Source organism: Protomyctophum bolini (genome assembly GCF_963924005.1).
Source record: "Protomyctophum bolini genome assembly, chromosome: 11".
NCBI classification, from domain to species: domain Eukaryota; kingdom Metazoa; phylum Chordata; class Actinopteri; order Myctophiformes; family Myctophidae; genus Protomyctophum; species Protomyctophum bolini.
Window position 1 is genome coordinate 4,171,040 of NC_137872.1, and position 27,368 is coordinate 4,198,407.

Sequence of the window (27,368 nt, forward strand, 5' to 3'; positions counted from 1 at the left end):
ATTTTAGTTTTATTCAGGTGTTTGTGCTGAAGACGGTTTGAAATGTGTGTGTGTGTGTGTGTGTGTGTGTGTATGTGTGTGTGTGTGTGTGTGTGCTGTTTATTAATACCTTGCGGTTAGTTAGTAGTAATGCTATTCTGTGGGGAGCTTTGATAGCACTCTGACTGGATTATATTTCACTGTCCTCTTGTGAACATCGTCAACAATTCCGCTTAAGTGCCCAAATCATGAAATATAACAGATCCACTGACTCCATCAGACATCCAGCTCTGCTCACTGCCCACACCTATCTCTGGAATGGCACTGTTCTAGTTTTTAGTATTTTTCTAGTGTCAGTTTTTCCCTCATATTTCTTCCCCTGGTCTGTGTGTCTTCGGCGTGTAAATTTGGCAAATTCTTCTGCTGTTTGTTATGTTTGTCCACACACACTCCACTGGTGTTTCTACGGCCTGACCATGCATGTTGCGTTGTCACCTGAGGGGGTGAAAGTGTATGTTAAAACTGTGAGTTATGTATCTGCACTGTTCCAACCCATTTTGGGGCGGGAACCCCTTTTGGTGTTAGCATTATGTCATGCTTTAGCTATTGAAAAAGAACAGATCTACAAGCTCATAGCGCGCCACTCGGTGGCGCGCTATGAGCTTGTAGATCGAGCTTGTACGTCTGCTATTTTTGAAAAGAACGACTGACATAGAAACATAGCTTTTTCAAAAAACTCTCAGGATGTAGAAGACATTTTTTTGATAAAAATGGGTTAATAATCTGCCTCCCTTCCTGGGCTGCTCAACTTTGTTTCCACACACAGTGTTCTCTTTGGGATGCGATGAGGGTGCGAGTGGTGGTGCCCCCTCCAGTCCAATGAGGGTGCGAGTGGTGCCCCCTCCAGTCCGGACGACATCGTGCCATGCCCCCTCCGGACGAAGAGCCCATGTGCCCCAAGTTCCAGCCCAACATCTTCGACCCCTCCCGCTGCCACGACTGCCTACGGCAGAAGCACCTGCACTCCTCGGGCGCAGCAGCCGCCGCAGCGGAGGAGGAGAGCACAGAGGCTGCAGCGGCTAAACCACAGAGTCGCCCCTATACTGCGACTCATTCAGGAACGGGTTCTGGGATCGGCGCTAGTACTGGACATGGGATTGGGATTACTGGCCTACTGCCACACATTAAGGGAGCTCCTCCATCACAACAAGCTGCAGTCCTCCCGTACAAGGCAGAGGAAAAGGACACCAGCAGCAAGGTAAGAGAAAACATGGGGAGAGATGGAGGAAATAGATTTTGAAAAAGGGAGGCATGCAGGCGAGATGAGAGAGAGTGATTTATGGACAGGACAGGAGGAGGAGGAAACGGACAGACCGGTTGGATAGAAATTGAGTGATGAGATTAGCCTGGTTTTTACAAACAGGCGGGTGAATCAATGAATCACTGGGGTCACACAGAAGACACTGAGGTCACACACACACACACACACACACACACACACACACACACACACACACACACACACACACAAGACAACAAACAACCAGGAAGCTGATTGAGGTAATACTGTATGTAGATTGAATTTACTTATTTTCTTGGGAGATGCGTATGTGTATATACAGTAGCCTACACACACACACACACACACACAAGACAACAAACAACCAGGAAGCTGATTGAGGTAATACTGTATGTAGATTGAATTTACTTATTTTCTTGGGAGATGCGTATGTGTATATACAGTACACACACACACACACACACAAAAGCGAGCACTCACGAAGAGTCACGATAAACATTACCTTGGAATATAAGCGCCTGAACGAGAATCCATGTGACCATTTTTTGGGAAAGGCAGGCCAGGCCGTCATGTGTCTCTGTCTGTAGGTCAAAGAGATTGAGATCACATGAAGAGTTTGTGTATCGTCAGAAAGCAACGTATATATCTGTAAACACAGTTCATTAGATCGATTAGAGGGATGCGATGTTGCGTGCGAGTGTAATAAATTAAAAAGAAAAGGTCAGGGGGGTTGGGTATGGTGGATGCAGGCCGTGGCTTCCATTAGGAATTAATGAGGGAAGGATCATTTACTGGCCTTTTGGGAATCACTTGTAACGCTAGACATAGGAGCTGTGTACGGAACAGGACGGACAGTTTTACATACAGCAGAAACACAAGCAGACAATTATTATTATATCTGGTGGTTAATTGTTCATTCTATACTGGCTTTACAGTTACAGTTGGATTGATTGCTCCCGGGAAATAAAACGATGGTAGAGAAACGTTGGATCTTAAAGTGAGCCGTATAACTGTACATTTTGTTTATCAGTGGAAATACACTGAAAAAACGGCCTTCAACACACTTATTGAACAAAAAGCCAGAGACGGTTATATTTACTGATGCTAAAGTCAAAGATTAAACCAGCAGAAGACAATACATTTTAACCCATTTAGACCTGAGAACTGATCCTACAAATGTCTCCTACAAATCAATCAAACCCATGTTTATATGTCAGTGGTGCTCAACCTTTTTCATGTCAAGGACCCCCAGAATTATATGTACTGTAATTGGCCGCAGACCCCCATCTCAAAATATGTTGTTCCTGGGACCCCCCCAGAAGCAAATATTTTGAGTAAAAATGTTCACAAGATTTGCACACATTTTCACGATTTCTCAAAGAAATAGCAGAGATACGAGATACAAGCTCGTAGATCTGCTAAAGTTTAAAATAATGGTTAAAGTGGTTATAAAAGCTATAAGGTGATGGATTAAGAGAAGGAATTACGTCCAGAGAGAGAGAGAGAGAGAGAGAGAGAGACATTAATGAATAATGAGGAGAGCCAGGGTTGAGTTACAGACGTGTAACCCTAATCGAGCAACAGACTGAACATGTGAGTGTACGACGGTGGAGAGGTCTTCGTCTTAAGGGACAGACTCTCTATTCAACACATTTCTAACATGAAGATGCAGCTCCAGACAGACACATGCAGACAGACTTGGAATAATTAAGTATGTGCATTTTCATTGTGATTTTGATTTGAATAGCGCGGTCGGTGTTATCGTTTTCTTTTTTTGCGGTGCGATTGATTTGTGAATGATTTTGTACACACACACATATACACGCTGAGAAATCATTGTGTGATTTTTGTATTCTGAATTGTGTCTGTTGTTGATTTTGGCAAAGTTATTTGGTGTTAGATTCTGTCAAGGAAGCTGAATTATGTAAAATTATAATTATTGTTAAATTATCACCGGCGAGACGGCGACATCATCACACGCCGTCCTCCATAATGCATACCGGCGCCAAAAACCACCAGAGAAGAAGAGGGATGTGTTGATTGATTGATTGACGTGACGTTGCGATTGACCCCCCCCCCCTCCCCCCTGTTTCCACCTGTGTGTCATCGACCTATCAGGAGGACTCTGACGGCGTGTCTGTGGTGAGCAGCTACTGTGATGTCAGGCGAGGTGGAGCGGGTTACGGGGAGAGCTCTGATCTGTGCATCCTGAGCCCCGGCTGTAATCTTTACCTCTGTGACCACGACGGAGACATCGACGACGACGACAGCACAGACAGGTAGGATCAATATAAAGTTACTACAAATATATATATATATTGTTTGTTTCTTTGTTTGTTTATTTTCACATACAAAAATATTTCGGAAATTAATACACACGGTCAATATAAATGGAGAAAGCCTAAAAACCCTCCAGGGGCTTGCAAGTGGCTTATACATACATGCATAGCTGTTTTTGTTTGTTTAAAGAAAAAAACAATCATATTGAACATGAGCAGATCTTAAACATTAGAATACAGATAAAATACAGGGACAGTGAGAGGACGGAAATGGACAGAAGTCAGACAATAAAACCGCTATAGGAGAACATTGAAAGCAGTGTTGATTTTGTCGACTGATACTATTTCACAGACGAAAACTAAAATGGAAACTTAAAATGAAAACTAAGCCATGATGACTAAAACTATAAGACTAAATATATTGACGATGTCGTCAACAAATACAAACTAGACTAACATGTTAGGAAGGGACTACAGTGGACAAGAGATCCAGTATAAGTCATTTTACACTTGGTTTCATGCTGAAAATAGATCTACAAGCTACGAGTTTGTACATTAATGAATGTGATAAATATGTGGGATGCTCCAATCCAGTCCAAAAGATCATTGTGATAATATCATTCCTCTCTGTGCTGTGCTCATCATTCCTTTTGTCGACTAAAACTATGACAGAAAATGTTCGTCCACTACCTTTTTTCACTGACGGAAAAAAAAAGATGACTAAAACTAAAGGCTCATACATAGTCTGGATTTTCGGTGGTGAGGTGACCACCGAACTACAACATGACGTCACTGAGCCGCGGTGAAGAGCAAACCACCGCCACCGCTCCAGCCCTTCTCTCCACCGCGCCACCGCGCAACGTTTATTTCAGCTCCGGTGGTCAGCTCACCACCGGAGCGGTGGTCACCTCACCACCGGAGCGGTGGTCAGCTCACCACCGGAGCGGTGGTCAGCTCACCACCGGAGCGGTGGTCACCTCACCACCGAAAATACAGACTATGAATAGGCCTTCAGTCTATATAAATGTATTGACAGTTGACAACAATATAAACTACACTAAAATGTTATAGGAAGGGACTAGTGGACAAGAGATCCAGTATGAGACCTTTTACACATAGGTTGCATGCTGAAAATAGCAGAACTACAAGCTCACAACACGTTGCAGGTTGCAGCGCGACGCATTGTGACCTTGTAGATCTGCTATTTTCATCAAGTCATTACGGCATCAAGGCCTGCCAAAATACATTTTAGACTAAACCTAGACTAACGCTAAAACATGCCGGGTGACTGAAACGTGACTAAAACTGAATGAAAACTATTCAAGAGACTATGGGCTCCATTTTCGTCACCGCTAAACCCCTTATCCCTAAACTTCTTTTTTACTATTTTGCAAAACATTTTTTAATAGTTCAACTAGCCAATCTACATTGACACGTTGTGAGCTTGTAGACTGGCCATTTTAACTGTTCAAAAATGTTTTGCAAAATAGTAAAAAAAAAAAGGCAAAGAAGGGGTTTAGCGGTGACGAAAATGGAGCCCAATAATGACTTAAAACTTTTAAAAAATCTAAATTTGTCTAAAATCTAAAGTCAAAATCAACCCGTCTATCTCCTCTTGGCGTACACAGCGGCCGTGACCAGAGCGACGGCCCAGAACTCTGCGGTTCTGTCAGCGCAGAGGAAGACGACCCATACCCGCCGCCGCTCCGGCGCCACTCAACCCATCGCAGCATCATGACCCGGCTGGACCCTCCAGCCCATCGGCCCAACCCTCGCGTCTGGATGGAGGAGGCCCGGAGTAAGGACCGCTTCGGGAGGCATTCAGGTACACGGAGGAAATGGACCCGACACATTCATTCATTCATTTGTTTTTTATGGTTGGCTTATAGAAAAATGTATCACTATACATCTAGAGATGTTCCCCAGTAATCCTGGTCTCTAAACTGCCTCCCCCTGGCCAGCCGGGGCGCCTGATGGAGGGGAAAGGAACTGGTTGGAATAACGTGTTCCTTCCACGCGCTACGTCCAACCAGGGAAACTCCCCCCTGTCAGGTGTAAAGGAGCAACTTGGACACTCAAGCATGAAGGAAGCATGAGTTAAGTCCGTTGCTCTCCCCAGGTTGGCGGAGGGTGTGTAGAGCCCAGGATCACAGTAGATTATTGACACAGGGGTGAAAAATGGGTTACAAAATCGTGGGATAAAAAATATATATATATAAAAAAAAGAGATGTTCCCCGATACTGTATCGGTATCGGAAAAGTATTGGTATCGCGTCCTCGGCCCCTTTTTGGTCATATCGGGTCATATCGGTATCGGCGAATATGCCAGTCTAGCCACAGTCTAGACACAGGGGTAAGGGGTTGACACAGATAATGTACATGTAAAAAGAGATGAGAAGGGTAGGACAGCCAAGCCACTGGAAGGCTAAAAAGTCACCTAGACAAGATGTAAAGCAAAATGGATTATAGAAACACAAGGATCACACAAGATAAGATCTGTCATCTGATGGATGGACCGTGCCATACATACAACATGCAGGCTATACCGCTGCACCATTCTTGCTCAAATGTAAATCTCCATTTATTTTAATTTTATTACAAGAATTGAGATCCCGATTCTCACACGATTCTCATTTTTCCCCCACGAAAATACTTAAATGATCTGGATTGGACAGCCAACTATAGTTCTGCACGATTCGTCACAAAATGAGATTGCATATAGGTGTCTGAATCTAGATCTCCAATTGTGCAACACTATACATGCAGGTGATGCAGCTGGAATAAAGTGATCAGGTGGCACACTAAAGATAGACATGGTATATTAAGGAGGGAGAGAGAGAGAGGGGGGGGAAGAGAGGGAGAGAGAGAGCTGGAACAAGAACTGTGACAGAACTAGGATTGCATGCCTACAGTATATGTTAGATAAATGATGGATTGCATGCCTACAGTATATGTTAGATAAATGAGGATTGCATGTTGGCAGACGGAGCTTCTAGTATGTTGATGCATGGCCTATTGCACTTTACCAATCTGTATCCAGTTACTGCCACGGGTGTTCTTTACACGGCCACGCTGTCAGCTAACCTCTGTTTGATGTCACCAGTCGAGGAGGTGTCCCGAAGCAATTAACAGTAATACTATATTGTTGTACGTATGCCAGGAGCTCTGTTGTTGTTGCTAGATGAACTTTGATGTGTGCACTTTGTATACAATGTAGTATAATGTCTCTCTCTCTCTCTCTCTCTCCCTGTCCCTGTTCTCTGTTTCTCTGTCAGGGGCAAGCGAAGAGCGAGGAAGCCGTGAGAGTGGCTACTTCTCCCTGGGGAAGGCAGGCGGTGCGCGTTCGACCCGAGACCAGAGCCCGGGTCCTGCCTTAGCCGGCGGTGGCCGTTCCATCCGAGACCAGAGCCCCGTCACTACTGCTTTCCGCCATTACGAGAGAGGCCACCCCCTCTACAGCACGCGGAGCATCGAGCCCAAGGACATCATCCCGTTTCGGAACCAGGGTCTGGGCGTGGCGTCTGAACGACAGCCTCCGGAACTCCCCAATGAAGATCTGCCCGACGAGGTCCTTCCCCCCGACCCGTATGAGGTCGCCATTGAAGTGGAGGCTCAGGTGGGGCCGCGCTCCCCGAGTCCCACCCCCTTTAAGATCGCAGAGTCCCTGGCCTCGGCTGGGGGCCGGAGAGGCCGCGGCAACCCTTCATACGGAAGAGGAAACCTCTCCTCGTCGAACACATCACCCCATCAGCAAACGGGGCGTTTCGATTCGTCGAGACAAGGGTCTGCCCTGCAGTCTCGCTCTTCTTCGCCCTCGCAGGGTAACGTGCCATTTCGCCGCAGCGAGTCCACAGCAACCCTCAACAACAGGCGCAACTTCGACGGTGCAGGCGGGAGGTCTCAGGGGTCAGGCGACCAAAGAGCCGGAAGTCTCTCGCAGAGACTCGGGCGCGGCGTTGGGTCTGAGACGCTGCCTAGGAACTTCAAGTCCATTTCGGACTTGAGTAGTTCCTTGCAGGTAAACGGGTCGTTGACTGGCCGCGGTGGACACAGGAGAAGCTCGTCTCCTCCAAAGAGGGACGGTAACTCCACTGGCCAAACTTCTCTCCGTAAAGCCGAGTCCAGGAGCAGTCTGTTAAACGGACATGGGAGAGATAGTCGCCCCTCGTCCCCTCCTCCTCGGAGCAGTTTGTTAAATGGACATGGGAGAGAAAGTCGTCCCTCGTCCCCTCCTCCAAGGAGCAGTTTGTTAAACGGACGAGGGAGAGACATGACGAGCTCCTCTCCTCCGAGGAGAGACTACAGCTCCACTGGCCAAACTTCTCTCCGTAAAGCCGAGTCCAGCAGCAGTTTGTTAAACGGACGAGGAGGAAGAGACAGTCGTCCCTCGTCCCCTCCTCCTAGGAGGACTCATGAACCCCAGAACTCCTCCTCCCCCCCCAGGAGAACTTACAACTCGCCCAGCCAATCTGTACTTCGCAAATCGGAATCGGCCACTTCCCTGAACGGTCGGGGTCACCAGGGACGTTGTGGCTCGCCCATAAGAGAGGGTTATGATATCGAGAGCCAGGCTAAAATGCGTAATCCGGAGCTCTGGAATGCCACGAGTGACCAAGAGCCCGAGATGCCCGTCTCGTCCCCCGCCAGGCGGGACTACAATGCAACAAGCCAAATCGCGGTGCGCAAGACTCAGTCGAGCGGCTATGGTGGCGGTCGAGGAGGCTGTGACAGTCGTGCCTCCTCCCCTGGAAGGAGAAGCAGCGAGGGTCCCAGTCAGTATCTACTGAAGAAAGCAGACGCGGGTGGATCAAATGCCGGACGCGGCCTCGAAAGCAGGAACGGTTCGCCTTCGAGGAAGGGCGGCTACGATGCCCCTGGCGGCCAGTCGCTGCTCCGAAAGGCCGAGACAAACGGTTCTGCCAGAAGTTATAGCCGCGGGCAAGACAGTCGCAGTTCTTCACCTTCCAGGAGAGAGTACGAGGTGCCTGGCCACGCCTCACTCACCATGCCTCACTCACAGACAAGTGGTAAGGCCTTCAACAGCCCGGGCTTCTCTCCGCCTAGAAGAGGCATCACTCACCCTCCAGGCTACTCCATCCTCAGGACTGCTGCCAGTGGAGAATCCATGTGCTCCTCTCAGAGAAAAACCACGTCGTACAGTGACAACAAGAGATCGAACTCCAACCACGCATCGCGCACAAATTCCTCCTCACCACCACCACCGTCACGCGTGCGGGAATCAAACCATTCCCTCCGTAGTTCCTCCTCGTCGCGAGCGGCCTCCCCTTCCAGGCAAGCCACAGAGAGCAGCAGAGCTGCTTTTTCCCAGAGGACAGCCACTGGCACCGTGCAAGCTTCCAGGAGTTCCAGCGGGAACAGGACAGGTGGTGGTGGCGGTGGTAGGCGGAGTCCTGAGACTCGCTGCTCCTCCCCCAGCGACAAGAGGCCGTCCCTCCGGATACGTAGCCCCTCCCCCTCACCTCAGGATCAGATGCGAAGGCATTCCTCTTCCCAGAGCTCGATGGAGTCGTCAGAATCAGGCCACCTGTCAGCAGGGTCGACCGGCCGGAACAAGGAAGAGTACGCTGCCATGGCTGACTTACCAAAGGTCAAGATTGTTCACCAGGGGGAGGGGCCAGGCTATGTGGGTCAAACGCAGAACAACGGGCCCAAGCTCTTCAAACCGGCCAGGTGAGAGTCATATTACACCAGTGGAGTTGTAACAGGATGGAAGGGCAAGAGTGCAGTAGTATTATAGAGTACGGTTCAATACGGTACAATGCGGTTCAAGATCTGTATTGAGCTTTTGTATAATGTTTCGTGTTGAAACAAAATAATAAAGGGGTATTTATTCGCAGCCCATACAAATTGTTCCACGACCCACATATGCCCCAGAGGCACAACATGTCATTTGTTGTGCTACTTTTATTGTATCTTTTATTTTATATAATTTTATTTTTGCTAAATAGTGATTATAAAGTTGATGTAATTCATGTTTTTTGTTTCTCTGTGTGTGTTAGTCCCCATTAGCCTTCGTCATGGCAAAAGCTAACGGGGGATCCTAACAAATGAAAAGGTGCGGACGCATGTCGAACCAATGCTCCGTTCCGACCATAGTATCCCCGCAGGCACACCGCTTCGCGCACAGTCGCGGACAGAGGAAGCTGGCGCCCGACGTCATTCCGGCGTTTTAGACAGCTGGTGGATGGAAGAGAAGCCCCACCTCCGCGGCTGACTGACTGACGCGACGGACAGATTCCCCGGAAACGCTCTCCTCCGACGTCAGTCAGCCGGGGGGGTGCATGGAGCTTCTTTTCCATCCACCAGCTAGTCTAAAAAGCCGTGAATGACGTCGTCGGGCGCCAGCTTCCTCTGTCCGCGGCTGTGCGCGAAGATGTGCCTGCGCTGTATGCCTGTATGCCTCCCATGAAAACACTCAACACAATCTCTCGACGTGTTGTTTCATTTCAGCCACTCCGTGTGCAGGACGCCGTCCAAATGGGAGGAGAACCAAGCGGACCCGGACAGAGACCATGCAGGGTGGAACCACCACGGAGGAGGTGGCCGTCTGTCAAGAGCTCAGTCCTCTACGTCCTTACACATGATGCAGGTAGACCAGATGGCTTGTGGTTCCCAAACTTTTTATCCCATTGCTGAATAGTTTAAAAATGTACCAGAAGGGGCTTCTGAATAGCAGGTGCTGCATGTTACATTATAAGACAAACACACTCGGAATTGGAATTGGTACTGTTGTGTTTTGTTTGAGCTGACAGGACCTATTTGATGTCAATCAATGAAGTCACCTTAATTCAAGTGGCACATTCCTTTAGTTTTTTCTTTTTTTAAATTCATATATTGCTTTATAGGGTCATGTCATGTGATCTACCTGCACACCCTTTGTGATCTACTGGTAGATCTACCTTTTGGGCACACCTGATCTAGAGCTATTTTCCAATACTTTTGCATTTGTTCTAATTTATGGAATTTCTTAGATTTGTCTTTTATTTCTTCCTGAATTTACAGAGAAAATATTTGAATTTTGGTTTAATTCGTCAAAAGTCTTTCCTTTTTTCCGGGAATGTTTTTTTTGTTTTTTTTATGTTTTGAAATAATAATAACTAAAAACCAAATTTAGGAAACGAAGAAAAAAAAGAATAAGAGGACCCATAACAATGTGTCTGCGACCCACAAATGGGTCCCGACCCACTGTTTGTGGCTTAAAACATTAAGAAGTGTCATTGGTGTGTCTTCTGTTGGTTCTGCCGGATTACAGGTGGTTCCCATGCAGCTATAAATGATGGAGAGTGAGTTGGTATAACCAAATTTGACCTATATAGATCTTTAACTCTTGAGAGCGTGAAATGGAACCAAATGGACCATTTTTTTGGTTCCATTTTATTACAATTATTGTTTAAAATCTGCATTACTTAAGTTCCAAGAAGTCTACAGGAATTAGAGAATGTAGAAGAATTTGTTATTTTGAGCAACATTTGCCTGCTGCATGTGAACACATCTTTTCTTTATAGTTTTGGGTCTGAGAGGCTAAATATCATCAAATGGTGGCTCAAATGCTGAATAACCCATTCTGACCGGGCACCCATTTTGGTGTTGGCATCATGTTATGCTTTAGCTATTGAAAAATAGCAGATCTACAAGCTCATATCGCGCCACCGAGTGGCGCGCTACGAGCTTGTAGGTCTGCTATTTTTGAAAATTTCGAAGAACGACTGACATTTTTAGAATCTGATCTCAGGTCAGAATGGGTTAATCAGACCAGTGTGTGTCCCGTGGAAACCTCGTATGAATCTGATCTCAGGTCAGAATGGGATAAATAATGGGCCTTTGATGTGAAAAGGGTTGAAAACCCACTGCCGAGGAGCGGTGTTGTCCTCCTCTCACTGGGGTGGTGAGATCCAGGCTAGGGGTGTTGCTGGGTCCCCCCCCCCACCACCATTTCTACTTGAATATTGTCTTTTAATTTTTATATATATTTTTTTGTTTCACTGTATTTTTCTTTGTATTATTATACAAAAAAAATGTCTTATGTGTATGATTAGATCATTTCAGTCAGACAACTCTTAGAGTGAATTTATTTAGAATATATATTTATTGAGCATAATTGAGCATAGAATATGCATAGATTGGCGTCAGGGCTCTGTCCAGGTCTCTGTCCCTATATTCATTCCCTGTAACTTAATTAACATTAATAGTTACGTTATTTTAAGCCAAATAGAATTACAGGGAATGAATAAGACCCCCATGCAGGGCGGTCTAGAAACAGAGCCTGTATACAGGTGGATGCTGGGGGGGAGGCGGTGGGATCTAGAAACAGAGCCTGTATACAGGTGGATGCTGGGGAGGCGGTGGTGGGATTTGCAAAAACTTCATTGAGCAGCAGGTTAGCAGCGAGCGAGGCAGGGAGACAGTAGCAGGAGAGAAGCCATGAATGAGCAGGTAGGCAGGTTTAAATAGCCGCTCTGATCAGGTAAAGAGTGCATGAGACTATAGTCATCTGATCAGATAGGCACGCTCACGAGTTGTCTGCCAGAACCAGCTACGCAGGCTTCGCATCGTGTTATCGTGAATCTGTGTACACTGTCTTCTATGTAAGTCTGAGTCTGTTGTTCTCTTGTCTAAATGTTGAAAAAAAAAAAACTCAAAATAAATCATCACCTTAAACCAATGGCTTAAGTCATTTTTTGACGATTTGTTTTGGCCTAAGTCAGCTCCACATGACACTATGGCCACCTCTGGTTAAATCGCCAACGTCCTGGTTGAAAAGGATCATGCTGGTCACGTCCCTTTTAGTAAAAATGAGTGTGACTTAGGCCAAAATAAGAGTGTGCCAAAATAGGCAATTGTTTGGCCTAAGCCAATGGTTTTGTGATGTAGTCAGGAGTAAGTCAGTAAGTAAATTGGCCTAAGTCTAAAGGTTTACTCATCTCATTCAGTAGTCATTCAGTCACAGTGGAGAAAATACAGACACTTGGAAATTAGTATGTATTCATTTAAATTGAACCCATTTAGGCCTGAGGCCAATTCTAAAAAAGACTTCTAAAGCCTGACCTAAGTTTTCTGAAAAACCTCAAATATTTATATAGCAGCATCAAAGTTTTAAATGTTTTGAATACTGTACATACTGTACAAAACCCACAAATGGGTTCCCGGCCTGAGGGGGTAAAACACCAAAAGGGGTTCCCGCCCAGAATGGGTTTGGGCCTAGGCTTGTTTCCATTCTGGTCCTACGTATAATAATCAGAATCGGTCACAATCGGTATCGGCAGATATGACCCGGCCTGCATATAATCGGTGATCGTTAATCGGTCATAATTTCATAATCGTGCACCCCTAGTTTAATCATATTTAATTCAATTTTCATCATATTATGTTACATAGCTGACAGACAGTGCTATTTATATATTAATAGACATAAATTGTTATGAACGTTTTTGGTGAAATGATTAAGAAATATCATATAGTTTTGGATCAGTTTTCCTGAAAAACGTACAAAAAATGACATGCCATTAGTTTAAAAAGGCGATGACATGCTATATATAAAAAAGGGGGGAAAATAAGTATGGTGTAATAAAGTAGTACACATAACTCATGTTAAAACCGTTAACATGCCACCAGATAGTGGCCTTGTGGTTAGAGTGTCCGCCCTGAGACTGGGAGGTCGGGGTTCGATCCCCGGCCCGGGTCATACCAATGACTGTAAAAAATGGGACCCAATGCCTTCCCTGCTTGGCACTCAGCATCAAAGGGTTGGATTGGGGGGGGGGTCAAATCTACTAATCAAATGATTCCCGGCACGGCTGCAGCTCACCGCTCCTTGGCTGCGGCTCACCGCTCCAAGAGATATGGGTCAATTGCGGAGAACAAATTTCACTGCGGTAACGTGTGTGACAAATCGTATGACTTTATATCATGGGTTTTCAACAGGTGGTCCGTGGAGTTATTGCATGTGGTCCCATGACCATGCATTTAGTAATGTAGGATTTGTTTTAAATGTTCTTTCCACTAGTTGAGAAACCGTGAACTAGTGACCTGTGATGAGTCCATCCATGTCGTCATTTTACTGACAAGTTGGAGTTTAAGAAATTCAACAGCAAAAGGGAGTTAGAATCTCAAGAAGGGGGAAGTGCACCGGATTGTCTGGTTGAGTCATTATTATTATTATAGGACATTTTACCAGTAGTAGTCAACGGTTGAGAAACAGTAGGATGTATACACATGGGATGTATAGCAAGTGTTAACTTACAAAAGCACTAATCTTAGCCCATATCCCCAGTTCCCCACCCAACACAACAGTGGTCCCCAGGTTGATTCGAAGTCAGGGTGGTGGTCCCTGGTTCACAATCAGTTGAAAACCCCTGACCTATATGTACTGTACAGTAACGACAATTGTATTATTTGTACATTACTAGCAGTTATACTCCCAACTGCTCCCTCAGTGAAAATATTCCAACATAGTGCATTCCGCTGCAGCTCAAGCTGGTTGCCTGCATCGATTCGTCACCCACCTTACATATAAATCTGTAACGTACATAATGATCTCTCACTATCACATGATGCCACATAAAAAAACAAACCTCTGTCGCTGTACAAACTCAAGACAGCTCCTCCTCCTCCTCCCTACCTATACCGCGTTTATGTTTATTTAGTCAAACGCTGAATAATACTTTAAAAAAACGAGACCTGTTCCTTTCTAGAGATCAAGCAGTCCTATTGAGGAGAACGGCTCTTGGACAGATCATCACCAAGGAGCAGAACAAATGCAGGTATGTTTGTATACCGCTAATACTCTTTGACTGTGTGTATGTTTCTGTCTATATAATAATAATAATCACCATGAAATTACGACATTATGACAAACTATTCATTGCTACTTTTGTATTATGTTTTATCAGTCAAAAAATGTACTTCTATAATATTTGTTTGCTTATTACGATTCTATTATATGTTTAATTACCATTCATTGTCATTGTAATTTGTAGGCCTACTATATAAATGAAAACACAATTCATCTAGTATTTAATTTACTTTTTTATTTACATAGCCTATATACCTTTCAAACAGCTGGCAGATAAGATAAATTGTGACTTACATAATATATCCAGCAAATAACCCTTGCCCGTCTATAATGTGACGGGTTTTTGTCAACTGGTTGTTCTATCTATCATGTGTCTTGTCTGTATGTTTTCACCTACACCCTCAGGGCATTTCCTAAGACCGAGCTTTGTCAAACTGCGGTGTGCCAGGGCATGTGTTGAAATTCTTTAACAGAAACTAACTGACAGACAGAAGATATGAGGGGGGTGGGTCTAGTTTGGCAGTTCATTTTTCTGTCAGAGAGAATAGAAAAAAACAGAAGAAAAAAAATATATATCCTCATTTGTCATTTTTGTTACGACCCCATAACAATTTTACTGTGCATGTAAAAAAAAAAACATGAATATTCCAATAATATTATGCAAATATATTGTGTCAGTGTCAGAGTTGATTGGTTCGGTGAGGATTGTTTTCTCAAAACCATCTTCACGGATCCGCCCAGGAAGTGCATGGCACTGCAGAGAGAGAGAGAGAGAGAGAGGTAGAGAGAGAGCTCCCTCTGCAAGCAGCACAGCACTGCAGTGACTGCCCACGATTTGTCAGAAGAAAGTTGAGAAATTGGGGTGTTCCTTTCTAGCAGCAGTCTGTGTGTCAAAGCAGGACCAAAAAGGTTCCGTCTTTGGGGGGGATGTTATGTGTTTCATGCTCGGGGACTGAATAGCGGAATTCGTTTGGAAATAGGAAGTCTGCTTGCGGTTTCAGCGACTAGAAAATGGGCAGAAATGGCGGGGTTTGTTGTAATTTCGCATAGCCTCCAGCGAGGAACGCAGGTTTTCTTCACCCGGACGGATTAACGTTAGAGATAGAAAGTTGTTCCGCGACAAGGAAGGAAGGCCTCGCCATTGTGTCAGATAATTGTTCTTTTCTTCACCACCTCTCTTCTTCTACTTTGCCTTCTGGATTTGGTTACCATGACGGTAAGTTTGTACCTTGAGAGGTAGTTTGTGTGGGTGGTGCGATTTATTAAGATGTCTTGAAACTGGAAACTTGTGCTTTTTTTCCCCACAAGTTTTCTCAAAATAAACTCTGTTCCAAGAGTCTGTACGTTTTATCAGTATATATATATATATATATATATATATATATATATATATATATATTTTATTTTTTTTACAGAGTTCATGCTATATATTTTTAAAAGGGGGGATATAGCCGTAAGCAGTCCAGCGTTTATAACTGACAACGACTCCGGTCGATTTTTGGTTTTGATATGAGGGTGTGTCTCTGTGTAAGTGTGTGGACTAGAATTGCATGTAACTTAACTCCGTAGAAATTCTCCTTTTGTGAAATGCCTTTCTTTCTTTCTGCCTGCCTATGCTGTGGCCAATGTGTCCAAATTGTCTTAACGAATCCGAAAAGAGGACATGCTTATTATTTCCAGGGGTGTTGTTGGTATAGTTTCATTGTTTACTCAGTTTTGTTTACAGTATAGAAGGAAGTGTCATTACACCCTGGCCCTGTACGTGTCAGTGTGAGAGAGCCAGCATTGTCTTCTTCCATAATGCTTCTTCTCAACATGCAGCCACACAAAGCTACACAGCCAGCCCAAGATATCATACGTGTAACTTATTTTCTGAGACACTGGACTTATATATATATATTAAACGACAATTAACTGACAAACTGCATTGGAAATGGGTTTTTAAAAGTGGGCATTCATCTCAAGTTGACACCATTCTATATAATTAAGAAAGGGAAGCAATTCAAAAGCTGTCCATTGTGGTACAGTACATATTTATGATGAATTCCTGTTCTCTTTTTTTTTGGTCTATTTGTACGTCTCTAAATGTTTTGATGATTTGAACAAGGTGGAGACCCTCTTGTAAAAAAAGGGTAATGCTTTATTGGGTCGTCCACTCACAGTTAACAGTTTTTCTATTGAGTTGTGCTGCTTGAAATGTACTGTAATTCTGCAAACTGTTAATACATATTTCAATCAATCAATCCAACCTACTACTGAGGTGAAGGTTGGTCCCCTGCTCTTCTTGTGGGGTGGTGGACAGACCAGGAAATGGTAGATGATGCTGTCCACAGTCCACACACTGTCCACAGTGTCCCCTGTCCACAGTGTCCCCTGTCCACAGTGTCCCCTGTCCAGTGTCCACTGTCCCCTGGTCACTGTGTCCCCTGGTCCCCTGTCCACAGTGTCCCCTGTCCACAGTGTCCCCTGTCCACAATGTCCCCTGGTCCCCTGTCCACAGTGTCCCCTGTCCACACTGTCCCCTTGTCCCCTGTCCACAGTGTCCCCTGGTCACACTGTCCCCTGGTCCCCTGTCCACACTGTCCCCTGGTCACACTGTCCCCTGGTCCCCTGTCCACAGTGTCCCCTGGTCACACTGTCCCCTGGTCCCCTGTCCACACTGTCCCCTGGTCACACTGTCCCCTGGTCCCCTGTCCACAGTGTCCCCTGGTCACATTGTCCCCTGGTCCCCTGTCCACAGTGTCCCCTGTCCAGTGTCCACACTGTCCCCTGGTCACTGTGGTCTGCTGCCCTTCTGTGCTCTTTGCCCTCCTCCGACATGGTCATTGGTCACTGATCGTGAAGCACATGACAAGGAAAAGCATTGTTTCTGCTCATCATGGTCACTTGGTGACTGACTGCAGCCTTTTGATTGATTGATTTTATTAAGAGAGTTTGCAGAATTCATACAGTACATTTCAAGGTACAAATCGATACAAAAAACTGTTAACTGTGAGTGGACGGACGACACCATAAAAAGCATTACACTTGGTGGTCCGCCATTTTCAATTCATCAAAACATTTAGAGACGTACGAATATACACACACAACTATAATAGTCAAAACAGGAAAGCATCATAGAGGAGGTAAAAAGGGAAAAGAAACATATACAGTGAGGGGGGGGGGGGGGGGGGAAGGGTTACAGTATAGAAGGAAGTGTCATTACACCCTGGCCCTGTACGTGTCAGTGTGAGAGAGCCAGCATTGTCTTCTTCCATAATGCTTCTTCTCAACATGCAGCCACACAAAGCTACACAGCCAGCCCAAGATATCATACGTGTAACTTATTTTCTGAGACACTGGACTTATATATATATATTAAACGACAATTAACTGACAAACTGCATTGGAAATGGGTTTTTAAAAGTGGGCATTCATCTCAAGTTGACACCATTCTATATAATTAAGAAAGGGAAGCAATTCAAAAGCTGTCCATTGTGGTACAGTACATATTTATGATGAATTCCTGTTCTCTTTTTTTTTGGTCTATTTGTACGTCTCTAAATGTTTTGATGATTTGAACAAGGTGGAGACCCTCTTGTAAAAAAAGGGTAATGCTTTATTGGGTCGTCCACTCACAGTTAACAGTTTTTCTATTGAGTTGTGCTGCTTGAAATGTACTGTAATTCTGCAAACTGTTAATACATATTTCAATCAATCAATCCAACCTACTACTGAGGTGAAGGTTGGTCCCCTGCTCTTCTTGTGGGGTGGTGGACAGACCAGGAAATGGTAGATGATGCTGTCCACAGTCCACACACTGTCCACAGTGTCCCCTGTCCACAGTGTCCCCTGTCCACAGTGTCCCCTGTCCAGTGTCCACTGTCCCCTGGTCACTGTGTCCCCTGGTCCCCTGTCCACAGTGTCCCCTGTCCACAGTGTCCCCTGTCCACAATGTCCCCTGGTCCCCTGTCCACAGTGTCCCCTGTCCACACTGTCCCCTTGTCCCCTGTCCACAGTGTCCCCTGGTCACACTGTCCCCTGGTCCCCTGTCCACACTGTCCCCTGGTCACACTGTCCCCTGGTCCCCTGTCCACAGTGTCCCCTGGTCACACTGTCCCCTGGTCCCCTGTCCACACTGTCCCCTGGTCACACTGTCCCCTGGTCCCCTGTCCACAGTGTCCCCTGGTCACATTGTCCCCTGGTCCCCTGTCCACAGTGTCCCCTGTCCAGTGTCCACACTGTCCCCTGGTCACTGTGGTCTGCTGCCCTTCTGTGCTCTTTGCCCTCCTCCGACATGGTCATTGGTCACTGATCGTGAAGCACATGACAAGGAAAAGCATTGTTTCTGCTCATCATGGTCACTTGGTGACTGACTGCAGCCTTTTGATTGATTGATTTTATTAAGAGAGTTTGCAGAATTCATACAGTACATTTCAAGGTACAAATCGATACAAAAAACTGTTAACTGTGAGTGGACGGACGACACCATAAAAAGCATTACACTTGGTGGTCCGCCATTTTCAATTCATCAAAACATTTAGAGACGTACGAATATACACACACAACTATAATAGTCAAAACAGGAAAGCATCATAGAGGAGGTAAAAAGGGAAAAGAAACATATACAGTGAGGGGGGGGGGGGGGGGAAGGGGGTGGGTGGGGGGATTCAGATTTTACGGGGCGCCAGATAATTTATAGCAATAGGGGAGTGGGACTACTAGAATCTAGTAAAAATGAATTCATTTTTTATAGCCTAACGGAACAGGAGTGGAGCCTATTCATCTTTAACCCATTCTGGGCGGGAACCCATTTTGGTGTTGGCATTATGTTATGCTATTTTTGAAAAATGACTGACGACGACTGACATAGAAACATAGCTTTTTCAGAAAACTGTCAGGATTTAGAAGACCGTTTTAGAATCTGATCTCAGGTCAGAATGGGTTCATTCATTTTGACTAGTATGTACCTACTGTACACTTACCTGTATTTAAAAACCCCACACTGAGGACATAACAGTTGTCAGCTGCTCAAACATGTCACTATTCATTACTAATCTGCTGATCCAATCCTTTCCTGATGATTTACCATACTTGGGTTTTGCATGCGTGTCACATACATGTTTGAGCACATGTCGGTGTTATGCATACACGCTACACGCACACCCCCTTAGATCAACCGAAAAGGCCCGGATGTACAGTATGTGTTATTGTGTTTTCACAAAGTATTAACACTGTTAATACAACACGATAATACGAAAGGTAAAGTGCACATGCATTTCTGTCCTGTTACAGTTACACCCTACACAAAAGTATTTATTAGGTGTACCACCATATGCACTAACTTAAATCCTTCCTTAAGTTCCTTGGTGACTTGAGCGTGCCATACTTGCATAGATAGATGTTTCCCAATGCAGTTTATTTAGTTCAAATAAATGGCGGACAAAATACTCACATTTCCATTTCTTGTCTGGCACACACCAAAAAAGCAACGCTTAACGTCACCAGAGCCTTCATTCCAGCTCATATTATAGCCAAAATGCGTAAGCGTTCCTTTTTGGTGTGTGTGCCAGTAAAGGAATGGAAATGTGAGTACTTTACTTTGTCAGCCATTTATTTGAATTTTTGAAGATTGGGTATCTGGAGTTACTGTGGCTTATACTAAGAACATGCTGTGATGAGAGGGCGCAGAGTAATATAATATATTATATTATATTATATATTACACTAAGAACATGTTGTGATGTTAATGATTCATAATTATCTTAACCCTCTCCCAACCCTTGACAAACCTTAATCCGGTCGTTTTAACGCACCCCCTCACCAACCTTAATCCGGTCGTTTTAACGCACCCCTCACCAACCTTAATCCGGTCGTTTTAACACACCCCTCACCAACCTTAATCCGGTCGTTTTAACGCACCCCTCACCAACCTTAATCCGGTCGTTTTAACGCACCCCTCACCAACCTTAATCCGGTCGTTTTAACACACCCCTCACCAACCTTAATCCGGTCGTTTTAACGCACCCCTCACCAACCTTAATCCGGTCGTTTTAACGCACCCCTCACCAACCTTAATCCGGTCGTTTTAACGCACCCCTCACCAACCTTAATCCGGTCGTTTTAACGCACCCCTCACCAACCTTAATCCGGTCGTTTTAACGCACCCCTCACTAACCTTAATCCGGTCGTTTTAACGCACCACCCCTCACCAACCTTAATCCGGTCGTTTTAACGCACCCCTCACTAACCTTAATCCGGTCGTTTTAACGCACCCCTCACCAACCTTAATCCGTCGTTTTAACGCACCCCTCACTAACCTTAATCCGTCGTTTTAACGCACCACCCCTCACCAACCTTAATCCGTCGTTTTAACGCACCCCTCACTAACCTTAATCCGTCGTTTTAACGCACCACCCCTCACCAACCTTAATCCGTCGTTTTAACGCACCCCTCACTAACCTTAATCCGTCGTTTTAACACACCCCTCACCAACCTTAATCCGTCGTTTTAACGCACCCCTCACTAACCTTAATCCGTCGTTTTAACGCACCCCTCACCAACCTTAATCCGTCGTTTTAACGCACCACCCCTCACTAACCTTAATCCGTCGTTTTAACGCACCCCTCACCAACCTTAATCCGTCGTTTTAACGCACCACCCCTCACCAACCTTCACTTCACTTACCTTTCGCTGTGCTGTACTTGTACTGTACATTGACAATAAATTGAATCTCATCTCATCTCATCTCAATCTGGTCGTTTTAACGCACCACCCCTCACCAACCTTAATCCGGTCGTTTTAACGCACCCCTCACCAACCTTAAGTATTGTCTAAACCAGGGGTTTTCAACAGGTGGTCCGTGGACCGCTGGTGGTCCGTGGAAGTATTGCATGTGGTCCCTGACCATTCATTTTAGTAATGTAGGATTTGTTGATTTTTAATAATGTCTTTCCTCTAGTTGAGAAACGGTGTACTGAATGACCCGGTGACCTATGATGACCGTCCATGTAGTCATTTTACTGACAAGTTGGAGGTCAAGAAATTTCAACAGAAAAAGGGAGTTAGAATCTCAAGAGGGGAAAGAGCAGAGGATTGTCTGGTTGAGTCATTATTATTAGGACATTATTAGTAGTCATATGGACAATTGGTTGAGAAACAGTGGGAGGTACAGTATATACACATGGGATGCATAGCTAGTGTTACAACAGCACTAATCTTAGCCCATATATCCCCGCTCAACACAACAGTGGGCCCCAGGTTGACTCTAAGTCAGGGTGGTGGTCCCTGTTTCACAATCATTTGAAAACCCCTGGTCTAAACCAACGCTATGTCTAACCAACCAAAGGATGCCTCCCATCCCAATGAGGGATGGGCAAGATTATGATCCAGAATGAAGCGCCTCTATTCCACACACACATGGAACAAAAATAAAATAAAAATAAAAGTCTACTCGTTAATTTTACAGCAGGAACAGGAGGAGCGGGGACATCTACAGTAACATGTTCCATGTCTCCAGAGCCTATTATCAGGCTGTGGAACAGTTTGGAGTACTGTACTGTCTGTGCCAAACGGGTGTCCTCCTCCTCTGCACCGCTCTCAGACTCAGACATGTCTTAACTAATCCGTCTCCCATTATCGATTCCAGGAATACCCTCACTTTGGGTTCTGGCAGGGAGACGGGAAGAGGAGAAGCTGTGTGCTCTGGGTCTGGGGTACTGCAATGATGTCATGTGATGTGATGTGATGTGATGAGATTAGGCAACAATTAGGCATCGTTTTCCGCTGTGTACATACATGGCCTGCATCACTTCGCTCCCTTGTCCGACACTTTGACACTGTCACACTTCTCTAGTGCTGCCAACGAATTATTCCATATTCGAATGAATATTTGAATGTAAAAAAAAATAAGAATAATAACTAATAAAAGGTATACAAAAACGAGGCTATTAAGGATAGGTTTAGGTGTGCTGCCCCACGGCAGTTTAGGGTGAGGGTGAGGGTTTGAGATGGGTTGTAGGACTAATGACTGAACTAACCAATAACTAGTCTAAACTTTGCGATGATGTCTCGCTCATCCTCAGCTACAGACAAAGCTTTTTTTTCTTTCTATTCCTGACTTCAGTTACTTTCTGCTTCCTGTTAACACCTCTAACAAACATTTTTTGTAAATCTAATCCATCTCGCTCGCTCTGCAACCACCGCGCTGTAACTTTTCTGTTTGCAGTGCATTCAAGTTGAACAGCAGCCTCTCGCGTACAGTGTTACATTTTCTTTTCATGTCGCCGTTCTTCTCTTTGACAAAAATAAGACCTTTTATGATGTAAAATGCTCTCCTTTGTCAACATTTTTTTCATTTTTTAGTTATTTCTTACAACACACAAAGGCGGTTGAACATGACACTGTGTTTCTTCTGCCCCCACAGCCTGACCTCCTTAACTTCAAGAAGGGATGGATGTCAAAACTGGATGAAAGTGGAGAGGTAACGTAAACGTCCTACGCCAAGGCTTCGTACCATTTACCAGCAGCTCTCTCGTCGTCCAAAGTCAATATATCACTGTAGTCACTTTCCTCTTCTTTCATTCTTCTTGTCTCCTTCCTCCATCTTCTCCATCGATCCCTCTTTCCTAATGAGAAGGGTTGTGGGTAAGAGGATCGCATCAGATCGTCCGTGTTATCGCAGTAATAGCGCGTGGCAGGCAGTCGGGGGAGTCGAGGGCGAGGCACAGCAGGTGTCTCTTCTCATGCATGAGTGGATGAACGTCGTGCTCTGTGTGGTCCCGATGGCTGCAGCTTGTGCTGTTCTAGTTCCATTTTCTGTGTTCACCCATTCCTGGCGGGATCCTCTTTTTGGTGTTGTAAAGCATCATGTTATACTTTAGCTATTGAAAAATAGCAGATCTACAAGCTCATAGCGCGCCACTCGGTGCAGCGCTATGAGCTTGTAGGTCTGCGTCTGCTATTTTAGAAAATTCGTGAAAATGCGGCACAAATCTTTGAATATATTCTTTCAGAGCGAACGTTTTTAACTGAACGCTTCTGAGGGGTTCCTGGAATATCATATTTTCAGACGGGGGTCGGTGGCCAAATGCATATCTTTTTTGGGGTCCTTGACATGAAATATTGAGCACCACTGATATAGAAAACTGACAGAAAACTGTCAAGATTTAGAAGACTTTTTTTTTCTTTTTCGACGTCGGACCTAAATGGGTTTAAAAGAAAAAATAAATCTAGTTTCAGTATGAATGAACAAACGGATTTTATTTATATAGCACCTTTCCACCTTTCCAGTATGTCTGTTTCAATGCTTAACAGTCAATTTATTTAACTTTAAAAGCAAACCTTTATGTTCATTTTATTTGCTGTTAAGTATCATTTTATGACAAAGGCGATGCACATCCAGGTGCTGGACGAACAATGAAGAATTCAACAAAAAAAAAAGAAGAAAGTCTGCAATGCAATGTCTCTCAGCTCCACTTGTTTGTTTTATTGCAAAATTCCTGAAGGAGATCCGGTTAGGATCTAAATGTTGACCAAGCAATAAAACGAGTGGAGCCGCCGAGCTACCAGCAGACTTTTACACGTATCATTTTATGGGCATGTTTGTTTTTAACGGGCTTGTTTAGTTTCGGGTCGCTGCAGTTCGTTCTTCAGCACCACTTTTAACGCTGTTCGTTTCTGTGTCTTTTTATAGTGGAAGAAGCACTGGTTTGTGTTGTCGGATGCGGGACTGAAGTATTACCGAGACTCTGGGGCAGAGGAGGTATAGTCTCAGCCAAACATTTTACCAGCACATAAACACATTTTCCAACTGTCGTAAAAAACCTGTGTGATTAAATTGAAATTCTGAAAGAAGTTGATATATTGTCACTTAAAGCTGCTATAAGCAATACTATGTCAAAATACCTTTTAGTTTTTAATTTCTTTTGCTATTCAGACAGCCAGCAATGGGTAGAACACTCCCAAAAAAAATGTAGTCTCTATGACGCATCTAGGGGCCGCAATCTGAATTCAAAGATTTTCCTAGAAGCGTTGTCATTCGTCGATTTGCCTGTCTGCGTCCTGATTGGTTAGTCATTGCGACCGGGTTTCTTTATTTAGACCAATGACAAAGATTCTAGAAACATCTTTTTTTTTTTTTGGAAGCGTTCTACCCATTGCTGGCTGTCTGAATGCCAAAAAAAATAAAAAGGTCATTACAATTTTGACATATTATTGCTTATAGCAGCTTTAAGTTGTAACCATTATACATTTAATTTCTATATTTTTATATTATTTTATATTTTATATTATATTTTTCTTATTTAGGCCACTGTTAAACATAGGATATCCAGTTTATCCAGTGTACTGCGTTGCTGACCGTGTTGTTTTTGGCAGCAGATTTTTCTGTTTTTAGTTTTAGTCATAGTCTCTTGAATAATTTTCATTCAGTTTTAGTCACATTTTAAGTCACCTGGCTGGAATGCTTTAGTGTTAGTCTACGGTAGTTTTAGTTGACTAAAAATATCACAAGATTTCAGTCGACTAAAATGCATTTTGACGGTGCCTTGATGTCGGCTGTTTTTACACTCGCTGAAAATAGCAGATCTACAAACTCACAACGCGTCACGCTGCGACACGTTGTGAGGTTGTAGATCGGCTATTTTCAGCATGCAAGCAAGTGTAAAATGACTTATACTGGATCTCTCTCTGAGTCCACTAGTCCCATCCTAACATTTTAGTTTAGTTTTTATTTGTCGACAAAATCGACAGTATATTATTTAGTCATGGTATTGGTCGACGAAAACACCCCTGGTTGTCGATGACTGGTGCGTAGCTTCATGTTATGGACTTGGTGACTGTGCGTAGCTTCATGTTATAGACTTGGTGACTGTGCGTAGCTTCATGTTATGGACTTGGTGACTGGTGCGTAGCTTCATGTTATGGACTTGGTGTTCCTGTTTTTATTCGGAACAGAAAGATGACCTCGACGGGGAGATTGACCTGAAATCCTGCATGAAGGTGTCAGAGTTTGACGTGGAGAAGAACTATGGATTTCAGATACACGTGAGTGTCAGTCTCAGGTTTCACGTTTCATTTTTGTACGCAAAGCTCAGACAAAGCCTCCGTGATTGATAACTGTGTATTTTTTTCTGTACGTTCATTATATCCTGACTTCTTGTCCTCGTGTATAGGTCACCACGCCCTTCCTCCTCAGGTTCCGTCCCAGTTTTTGATTTTAACCCATTTTGGGCGGGAACCACCTTTTGGTGTTTTAAGCATTATGTTATACTTTAGCTATACTTTAGCTAGGTCGCTAGTTCGTATTCCCGGACCGGCACGTTAAAATGACCACCGCTGAAGTGCCCTTGAACAAGGCATTGAACCCCTACCATGAAATGTTCTATGAGCAGGGCCTGGCTGTAAACAAGTTCTTGAGCTTAGTCCAGTTACCCTGCAGGGTAAACATAGTACCTTTCCTTTCCTTAGCTATGAACTTGTTGTCGGTCTGCTTTTTCTTTTAAATCGTGATGAAATGTGCCTCAAATCTTTGAATATATATATTGTTACAGAGTGAACATTTCAACTCTGAACAACATATAGGGGGTCGGCGGGCCAATCACATATAATTCTGGGGGGGGGGGGGGGGGGGTCCTTGACGTGAAATGGTTTGAGAACCACTGACATAGAAACACAGGGTCAGGTTCAAATGGGTTAATTTTTATCTCATCATCTCGACTCATCTCGAAAACCACCTCAACCTTTCCCTCACATTGTCTTTCTGCAAAAAAACTGTCTCCAAAAACATTTAGCTTGGTACTTCACCCCCCTCCACCCCCACCCCTTCCGATCTTATCCTGTTCCATCACATCTCTGTCCCTCCCTCCCTCACCATCTCTCTTTCTTTAACCTGTTTTTCCACTCTGTTTCCCTCACAGACACGGGAGGCGGTGTTTACTCTGTCGGCCATGACGGCAGGGATCAGGAGGAACTGGATCGAGGTCCTGAGAAAGAGTGTCAGACCCATCAGCTCCCCGGACCTCACACAGTGAGTTTACTACGGACGTTTTGGGAGGGAGGATTGTTTGAATACAGTACATCACAGTAATGTGATATTTCAAGGGTTTTTTTCTTTTTTTTGTATTTCAAACTGATAGATCTCCAAAGGGACCTGGCAGACGTCGTTTTTCCCCTTGACTTTGTTGTGCTTCTTATAGCATTCTTGAAGATTGAGTCGTAGTTTCACCGTCTAAATGTAGAAATGATATGTAATTGGCCGCCGACCCCCCCTCTGAAAATATGTTCCAAGGACCTCCCCCAGAAGAGAAGCAAAGTTAAAAACTTTGACTCTGAAAGAATATATATTCAAAGATTTCCCCCACATTTTCACGATTTTTCAAAAATAGCAGACCTACTGTGCAAGTTCATAGCGTGGCACTCGGTGCCGCGTTATGAGCTTGTAGATCTGCTATTCTTCAATAGCTAAAGTATAACGTAATGCTTTAAAACACCAAAAGGGGTTTCCGCCCAAAGCAAAGCAAAGTTACTATATTTACCCAGTGTAACTGGACTAAGCTCAAGAACTAGCCCAAAATAGGTTAATCGGTATTAACCTATTATTATTACCCTATGGTGATATCACCATTCTCCTGAGACCTCACATAGTTCCAGTGAAAGATCCAAGTACTGAATTCACACCCAACAAACACCTATAATGGCAAAACAAAGTTCCAAAGGACACTCCCTCCCAGTGACTCAGTTTTCATTCAATTAGCCGCGGACAGAATGGATGTCATTGAGACCTAGTTCATACTAGTCTACTCTTTCTTTCAAGAAGCACACTTTGTGTCACAGATTCCAGATCACTTCTGCTCTGTGCCTCTGCCCTGTCTAAATACACACAGCCCAGATAAGAGCTTGTTATTCACAGTACTGCCCATGGTAGAATTCCAGTAGCTGCATGCTTGCTCGCTTGGCCAATCAAAGAATAGAATCACTCCCAAGTCTCATTAATCACTGGCCAAATGTTAACTGTATG

General features: G+C 44.5%; 1 protein-coding gene across 1 annotated transcript in view; it reads left to right on the plus strand.

The window, feature by feature from the left end:
- The first annotated feature begins 10,126 nt into the window (after positions 1–10,126).
- Positions 10,127–27,368, plus strand: part of triobpb (TRIO and F-actin binding protein b) — a 36,629-nt gene continuing 19,387 nt past the window's right edge. The window contains exons 1-6 of the mRNA XM_080776467.1: positions 10,127–10,168; positions 14,271–14,339; positions 22,776–22,832; positions 24,045–24,113; positions 25,307–25,396; positions 26,269–26,378. Of these exons, the coding sequence (XP_080632593.1) occupies positions 10,160–10,168; positions 14,271–14,339; positions 22,776–22,832; positions 24,045–24,113; positions 25,307–25,396; positions 26,269–26,378 (404 nt within the window). The 5' untranslated portion in view covers positions 10,127–10,159. The remainder of the gene's footprint in view (positions 10,169–14,270; positions 14,340–22,775; positions 22,833–24,044; positions 24,114–25,306; positions 25,397–26,268; positions 26,379–27,368) is intronic.